The 8,743-nt window shown below is 37.5% G+C and overlaps 1 protein-coding gene across 2 annotated transcripts; it reads left to right on the plus strand.

Moving 5' to 3' along the window:
- The first annotated feature begins 273 nt into the window (after positions 1 to 273).
- Positions 274 to 5,180, plus strand: LOC103939423. 2 transcript variants are annotated; one of them, XM_048584252.1, is made up of 7 exons: positions 274 to 742; positions 1,476 to 1,542; positions 1,704 to 1,828; positions 1,952 to 2,013; positions 2,102 to 3,922; positions 4,115 to 4,265; positions 4,374 to 5,180. In XM_048584252.1, the coding sequence occupies exons 3-7, from the start codon at positions 1,708 to 1,710 to the stop codon at positions 5,039 to 5,041; spliced, it is 2,823 nt and encodes a 940-aa protein (XP_048440209.1). In that variant the 5' UTR covers positions 274 to 742; positions 1,476 to 1,542; positions 1,704 to 1,707; the 3' UTR covers positions 5,042 to 5,180. The 2 variants fall into 2 exon arrangements, with proteins under 2 accessions (XP_048440209.1, XP_018501044.2); XM_018645528.2 differs by lacking the exon at positions 1,476 to 1,542 and having other exon boundaries at positions 275 to 742.
- The last annotated feature ends 3,563 nt before the right edge of the window (positions 5,181 to 8,743 follow it).

The following is an 8,743-nucleotide window of genomic DNA, read 5'->3' on the forward strand; positions in this document are numbered from 1 at the left end:
AAATTGGGTATCAAATTTATAATTTGTGGACGTCGATCCTGACACTTTCGATTTTTTTATTTTTTATTTTTTATTTTTTTGTGCGTGTGTTCAAATGACACTTTCGATTTATAAATGTTAAAAATTCATTAACGCCCAAGGCCCAACGACAGAAAACTAAAGTATGGCTCCCGGGTCGTAGCCCAACATGCACCGGAGCTTCGTTTCGTCTTCTATTATTTGACTTTTGAAAAACCACTATCCTCACCGAACTACGTACAACGAATTACATACCCTCTCCCCATTCAACTGCCACGTACCCGTCACCTCACTTCCCACGTCACAAACCCTCATCCCCCGCATGCAGTGACAGGTAACTTTATCTCGCTGCCTCACTCCAACGCCCACATTTGGAATTTGAAATGAAGCCCCTCTCTAAAGAGACGTTAGAAAATTACAACCTTTTCTGCATTTTACTATATTTTTTAATTTTCAAAAAAAAAAAAAAAAAATTTATGTTTGTATAAAAAACAGTAGAGTCCCACTATCTATCCCCATTTATTCCTTCGAACTACACAGGGGGAGTCAGTAAATGAGTTTCTGGACGAAGACTCTGACCTCTGATAGAAAATAAATGAAAGATTTTCCATTAATTGTGTTTCCTCCATCCGGCTGAATCTTTCATTGCTTCCTTTACTTTACTTCACTTGTTAGAGAGAGAGAGAGAGAGAGAGGCTGAGTCGATTCCTGCCCACTAGTTCTTGTAAGTTTTTTACCTTGAATTTCAATAAAAGTTGGAATCTTTGTTATTGGTTTTTGGATTTGTGAATTGGGTCTGATTTGTTTTGTATCTTGTATTGGGGGGAGCGATTGGTTGCTGAGAAAATGTTGCATATTCTACGTTTATGTAATTTACTTGAATTATTTGGTTGTTGGGAACTCATTGAGCTGAATGTTGATTTACGGTTATTTATTTGCAGAATGGATCTCTTTTTTCATAGTTAGGTGCATAAAGAATCAAAGATGCAAAATTTTCTTTTTATTTGCCTTTTGGATTTGTTTGACCTTATTTAGATCAGGGACATTTGGGATTTGTGTGTTTGCTGATCTTCTGAATCGGGTTATGCAATTTGTTGATCCTATTGGGTTTAGAAAGCTAGGTATTTGAAGAGCATATGATGCAAGGGTAAATTCGAGTTGCATGTCTTAAGTTGAAGCAGAAAGGTCAGTGTTTGATTCAGCTTATTGAATTTCATAGGCTAGTCTTTGCTTGAAGATACCAAAAGCTAGAACAATAGTTCTCAGCATTGTCTTTCTTGGTGAGGTTCACAGTGTCTTGATTTCGAAAGCTAGAACGATAGTTGACTAGTAATTATTTACCATAGAAATAATCTTCCCTGAAGGTTATATAGGACTCACAACATTTTAGATCATCTGATACAAGATTATCATTGTTTGGTATGATTTGACTTGCTAAGAAAAAGATTGATATGCAGGATTGTGTACCTGTGATCTTTGAAGAAAATGTTTTTCTGAATCATGAAACAACTAAACTAAGTGAAGGTTTGCTGCTTAGGACTTCCATGCTAATTACCATTTTAATGGGTTATGTTATACTTGTTACGTTTCATAAAATTATTTTGTTCTGATCAAGTGGAATAGAAATTGTTTTCCTCCTTGATTATTTTACTTAATTGTTGATGTGTTCTTATTTTTTGCATCAGAACAATGGGAGTTGAGAGAGAAGGTTCGAAAAGTGGAGCAGGTCATGTGGGTGGTTTCTTTCATCTATTTGACTGGACTGCAAAGTCTCGAAAAAAATTATTCTCTGGCAAGTCGGATTCACCAGGTACAGTTTTATTGTATCAGCATACGCATACAACATATATGTTTTTCACTTTTGGTCTTGTATCATTTTCCTATTCCGTGGGTGGTTGTTTTGAATTTTGATTTCTTCCTCTTTTTTATTTAGAACGCTCAAAACAGGGAAAGAAAAGCCATGGGAACTTGCCAATGACGCGACAGCATCTGGTGGTCAGTGTTCTAGAACTGCTTATTTCTTTAGACCATTTCGGTATGGAGTTTGAACTAATACTGTTTACACTTCTTGTTTTATTTCTAGGTAGACGAGGATGAAACTGGGGCAGCGTCCAGCATCAGAGGTAGCAGCGATTATAGTTGTGCTTCATCTGTTACAGATGAAGAAGGACTTGGAGCGAAAGCCCCTAGTGTGGTAGCCAAGCTTATGGGATTAGACTCCTTACCCACATCCAGTTTTTCTGAGCCTTACTCTACCCCATATTTTGACACTCAATCTCTCCAAGGTGCTCATTATCACAGGAGAAACGTCGAGTGCTATCATGACGATCAGTTAAGGTATTCTGGAAATCCCATAAAAAGGATGGATGGCCCTACCAGGAATTCTGTGGAGCCAAAGCCCCAGAATATGCAAAGCACGACAATTGAGAGGTTCCAGACTGAAACATTGCCTCCTAGATCAGCTAAGTCTATTCCGCTCACACACCATAAACTTTTGTCTCCCATTAAGAATCCCGGCTTTGTTTCCACTAGGAATGCTGCTCACATAATGGAAGCTGCTGCAAAAATTATTGAGCCTGGACCTCCAGCCACCGCCAAGGCCAAGATGCCTTTAGTAGGGGCCTCTTCTGTGCCCCTGAAGGTTCAGGCTCTCAAAGAAAAGGTGGAGGCATCCCGAAAAGTTCCACTGGTTGGGTCTTCTTCAGAAACCTTGAAAGATCAAGATTTAAAAGATAAAGTCGGAGCTGCTTACAAGAAAACGAAGCCTTCTGCGGTGTCCCGAAAGCCTGTTGAATCAAATGCTGCTAAGTCTCTTCAGGGACAGTCTTTGAATAAGAGCTGGAATGGATCTCTCGATTTGTCATTCAGGGCTTCTTCGGAGACAGAAGAAACTAAGGGGAAGTCTATTTCTCTTGCAATCCAAGCAAAGGTCAATGTTCAGAAAAGAGGTCAGAATTTAAGTAGAAATATAAGCTCGGTAGGTCAGAGAGAACAGAATGAGGTAATCTCAAACCAGCCCATCCGGACCCAACCGAATGTTCAAAAGAATCTGCACAAGAAACCTTCTACACATAATGCTTCTGGTGCTCTTAAGCAGAATAACCAGAAACAAAATGGTGTAGTTGATAAAGAGAAATTACCTTCAAAGCCTTTGGTTTCCAACTCGCAGGGTAGAAAAGTGCTGTCTGGGGATTCTTCTTCTGGTCGTCACAAAAGCTCAGTTCGAAGTAGTGGAAATTCCAAAATTGGATCCAGAAAGTTGGGCTCAGAGGCAACGGAGAGTGAAAAAGAAGTGTCCTACTCGAACGAAGGGAATTATCCGAGGAAGAAACGATCAATAGATGGAAACTTTCAGTTTAATAAAGATCGTGCTGTTGATGATATGTTGAGTGACAAAAATCAGAAGCGAGTTCAGTCTAATCCAGTTAGTGACAGGCACTATAATTGGGCTGAAGATAGCAGAAAGAAAGGCATGGATGTTGTTTCGTTTACATTCACAGCCCCACTTACACGATCACTGCTTGGCACGGACATCTCAGCTCTGGTTGGGCAGAAGAGCAACAGTCTTTGCACAGATCACCGAGGTAAACGGTTGTTGCTTGACACAGACAGTATGAAGCCATCCTCAGTGGGTTACAATGTGATAGGCGGTGATGCTTTGAGTGCTCTTTTGGAACAAAAGTTAAGGGAATTATCTTATGGGAGTGAATCTTCTAGTCGTGAAGCCGCAAAAGTATGCTCAGCTTCAACTGCTTCAAATTTGGACGTGAAACGCAATTATAATGCAGTTGGCTCCATGCAAAGGTTAAATGACCAGAGAGACCAACATCTGTTGGTTACCGAGAAATCAGGTGATCGATTTGAAGCTGACACTCCTGCATTCAGATTGAAACACAAGTTTCAGGTAGGGCCGACTTTCACTATTACTAGCTAATTCTGTTGATAATGCTGGTCTTTTTCTGTGGAATTCCCCTTCTTTTTATCCTTTTATTTTTTCCACTTTTGTTTATTCCTTTTCCCACAAAGTTATGAGATTACTGGTGGTATAACTTTGCACTTGATCTGACTGTAACTGACAAAAATTCAACATTTTCAGGGAGTCGATAAGGCAGACGAATATAGCAGCAGTCCTATTGAAGCTGGACAGGTGCATTGCCGGCATCCTAGTCCAGTCTCTGTTCTGGAATCTTCTTTTTCAAATGAAAGTTATGACTCTTCAATTACCACTGATAGTAACAGTACGGAAGGTATAAGATGCTTATATATATATATTTTTTATTATTTTGTTTCCACTCTTTGAATTTTGAAATGTGTCTTATTTAGGTTGCCTGAACACATTTTTTTGGTTTCTTCAGCAAGCAGGTTGTGCTCATCCGTCCAAGCTCGGGAAGTTAATGTTTTCAGTTCTTCCAAGAAGTTCCATTTAGTAGAAGCTGACACCGAGTTATCAGATTCCGCTTCTTCAACATATACAGGAACTGTGGCAAGAAACCAAGCAGTTACAGTTCACATAAAAGAATCTTTGAGATCAAATAAGTGGGAATTGGAATACATAAAGGAGACACTATGTAATGTCGAATTGATGTTTCAAGACTTTACATTGGGCCGGGCCAGGAAGATCATAAACCCTCATCTCTTCAATCTGCTGGAATGTCGAAGAGGACAGTTCGAAATTGATGGTGGAGAGTCCAGGGTAAGGCGAAAGGAACTATTTGATTGTACAAGTGAATGCTTGGACTTGAAATGCAGGCGTTATGTGGGCGGGGGATACAGTGCATGGGTGAAGGGAGTAGCAATGGTGAGGAGAAAGGCGTCTTTAGCCGAAGAAGTGTACAAAGAACTCTCATGTTGGAAGGGCATGTGGGAATGCATGGTGGACGAGCTCGTGGGCAAGGACATGAGCAGCCCCTATGGCAGATGGCTGGACTTCGAAACCGATGCATTTGCACTAGGAGTAGATGTTGAGGGTCAAATATTTGATTCTTTGGTAGATGAAGTGGTTGCTGATATGTTGCAATTGTAATGCCTGAGACATGTTTGTATATCAGCTCCACCTTAGTTTCCTGCATATGTTTCTTTTGCTGATCTTGTTGTATTTGGGTACTTGTTAGTATTCAAATCATTGGTTTATTTTATACATATCACTATGTTTCTCTTGTTCATCACAAGTTGAGCTTTCGGTTTAGATTCTGTGTGGAAACAATATAATTTAACTTAAGATGGACATGTATGATTATAAGTTTGATCACTATGTTTCTCTTTATACATCACGTTAATTGATGTTGAATGAGTGTGATTAATCTACCGACTACACTAATCTCGAAACTTTAACTCATCTAACGGAAATTATTATGATGGTGATGCTCACCATCACTTAAGGGTGGTGGATAGTGTCATGTTAGATTTGTTAGAGGTTAACCCCTAGTAACATGTCAGGGTGAATGTTGTTGGCTTAGTATAGTCTCTACCTTTACCCTATGGTAAAAAGTAAGGGAAATAAGAAAGTTGAAAATTTGAATAATGCGGACCTTTTGTTCTTTTCAATTAGTGGCGGAGGGAGAACTTAACCTTTTTTAACTTTGAGAAAGCGAAGAAGTACCATTAAATTAAAAATTAAAGTGAAGTGTAAATTTAGTTTCTGAATTGTTTTTTTCGGTAAAGTGAGTCTCTAAATTCAATAAAAATTACTAGTTTCTTCCCTACTATTATATTCAAATTTTCATCAACTTAAGTCACTTGATACACTTTAGAGGATAATACCGTTATTTTCTTGCCTATATGCCCTTAACATTGAATGGTACTAAGCCCATCCCATTGTCTTATCTTCTCACCCACATTATATTCTCATCCACTATAAAAAGGTAAATAATAATATCACTCTTTTCCCACCCACCATGATTCCAATTATAACCTTTTAAATATCTTTAAGTTCTTTAAATTTTATTTTCTGTAATATGTATATATAAATATGTATGTAAATATTTGTCTCAAAAAAAACCAACCATGGGATGAGATAGCAAGCTCCTTGGCTTGGGGCAACAATGATTGAAGAAGGAATACATTAATGCTGTTTCCCCTGTTCGTCTTGGATGGAAAAAGCCCATCTTACTCGTAGGAAGAGGCTCATGCTACTAATATGATATGAAACCAATTTTCAGAGAAGACGAAAAGGCAAGTTCAGTAGAAATCGAACCCGATTCTCTAGGAAGCATGACCAATCTCCGTTGTTGTTGACACAGTTAGTTTGGCTACTGTACAAGCGATCAGGCAGGAAAAGGGTTTCGCAGGTACGGGTGCAAAACGATTAGAATGGTCTTTTTCTTACCCATGGTCGCTGTCAATGGCTCCGACCGAATAGACTCAGACAGCAGCACAGCGAGTTCTACATACACAGTAGATGGAATTTGAAGAGGGAGGAGCTGTCATCGATGCCGCCGTGCAGGTGTGTACTCGGTGGATTTTTAAATTATTTTTTTCTTTTTTCTTTTTTGCTATTTCAAGTAATGGTGATGTGGCAAAATATTAATGGTTATTGTTTAAGTCCTTAAATGTCATTTTATAAGAGGAGATATTTGTCATTAGAATTTACATTTTAAAGTGGGTGAAGTGATAAGACAATGAGGTGGGCTTAACACCACTTTTAAAAACTACCAATTTACTCTTCAAAGTTAACTCCAGACTATTTCTTTATGAAAAACTACTAATTTACCCTCTAATATGTATCACATGCAAGTAACATAATTTAAATTGATGGAAAATTGAATATAATAGCTTTGAATATAATATTAGAGATGTAATAGACAGATTTTTATAATTCAATGGCCCTTTTTTTTGGAAAAAAAAAATAGTTTAGGGATCTAATTTTTACTAAGGTGATAATTCAGTGACTAAGTTGATAGTTCATACTAAAAACTAATTGATATATATATATATATATATATATATATATATTAAAATTCAATAGAATCAGAGATAATACGGCGAGTGAGTCTCACATTTGCGTGTAATATTATCCACCACAAAACAATGAGTGAGTGATGAATGGTGATCTCACTTTTTTATCCTTGTTGTAAAGATTGATTCATGTCACTCCACGTTAACTATTCCAAAATAGTTGCAGAAAGATCTGCAGACGTTTTTTCTTTTCTTTGAATGATACATGAAGTTGGTCGAGCAAAAGTGACTGAATTGTAATAAAAGTGACGTGGATTGGATGCTACGAGGAGAAGATAGCCATTAATCTTCCTCTGATGCATGATGATGATGGAGATGCCAGAGTTGGTAAAGCATTTTAACTTGGACAAACAACATAATATTGATATGAAATTTCATGAATAGTGGAAGCTGGATGGTCCCCTCCAAGGATACGCGGGCAAAGTAGGAAGTGGAACGGGCTAAAAGAGCATAGGACTCGTTTACTAATCTGTAATCAAAATAAAAGAAATTTAATTGATGAGAAGTTGGAATGAGGTAGAATCAAAATCAGATTCCTGTTGAAACTGTTTACTAAAAATTTTAGGAACCGGAGTAGGAATAGTACTTAACCATATAAGTTGTTTATTAATTTACATGAATCGGAATGAAAATCAATGTAATTACTAAAATGCCCCTATTTTAGTAATTTATTTTGTTTATTTATTTTGGGTAAAACGTTATTTTATTTTAAAGAGAAAAACTTTAATTTTTTTTTATTTTTATTTTTGATTTTTTTTACCAAGAGAACAAAATTTGGTGTTGGGTTAATGCAAAAGGCAATTTTGAAATATTAGAAGTAAGTGAGGGTATAATGGGGAAGAAAATCCATTCCGATTCCCCACAATAACCCGGAATTCAATTCCCACCAAATTATAGGGAATCCAAATCCTCCAAATTATTTGAAATAGGATTCCAAAATTTGCATGGGTTCCACTAAATTTTTTAAGGAAAACTAATGAAAAGGAATTGAAAACTTTTAATTTTAACGATAAGGACAAAATAAAGGGTAAAGTCAATAGTACCAAGATTGACTTTTTAGTGTAAAAATGTGGTTTTTCGTTAAAGTAAACAGTACCGCGGACTTTTTGTTAAAACTCCTAATTTTTTATTCCCTAATATTTGGTAAACACCAGAATTCCTTACGTAAATGTGCCATAAAAGTATTTCATCTAAGACCATCTCCAATGGTGGGCTAAATGCTAAAATTTTCCCCAAATTCCCCCCCCCCAAACACTCTCCAACCCATGCTAAAACTTTGAGCTAAATACCAAATGCTAAAGTTGGGCCAAATGCCAAAGCTGGGCCAAATGCACCCTCCCAAATTCCCCCCCCCCATGCGAGTGGACTCGCGGTTTGTTGGGACAATCTCGGCTCGCCCACGCTCCAACGCGCCCCACACAGTGCGCTTGCAAAGGTTTCCCGATAGGGGTGGGCCCCGCCGTCAAGCGTGTGTCGGCCACCCACAAAAACCCAATGACTATAATTTAGATCCTATGGCTGGGCTTTAAGGACTATTGGTTGATCCAACGGTCCAGATTCAAATTTAATTTTTTTTAGAATATGTTATTTTAAAATACATCGAATCCAACGGCTGACATCAAATATAATCAAATCTAACGGTTAAAAAAAAAGATCTAACGGTCCAAATTTAAATCCAAAGGCTAAAATAATTTAAAAAAATTATTTAACTCAAAGTTCATCCAAAAACTCTATAAATACCTATGTATTTGTTCAAACATCCATACAAAAC

This window comes from the organism of the source record quoted next, unplaced genomic scaffold (genome assembly GCF_019419815.1).
Source record: "Pyrus x bretschneideri cultivar Hongxiangsu unplaced genomic scaffold, Pyrus_bretschneideri_v1 Contig21, whole genome shotgun sequence".
Lineage (NCBI taxonomy): Eukaryota > Viridiplantae > Streptophyta > Magnoliopsida > Rosales > Rosaceae > Pyrus > Pyrus x bretschneideri.

What these genes read in the sequence shown, in the direction of transcription:
- LOC103939423 (XM_048584252.1), top strand. Translation starts at nt 1,708, where the DNA reads ATGGGAGTTGAGAGAGAAGGTTCGAAAAGTGGAGCAGGTCATGTGGGT. An exon ending in GATTGAAACACAAGTTTCAG is followed by an intron (nt 3,923 to 4,114) that starts GTAGGGCCGACT and finishes CAACATTTTCAG; the next exon opens with GGAGTCGATAAGGCAGACGA. An exon ending in TGATAGTAACAGTACGGAAG is followed by an intron (nt 4,266 to 4,373) that starts GTATAAGATGCT and finishes TGGTTTCTTCAG; the next exon opens with CAAGCAGGTTGTGCTCATCC.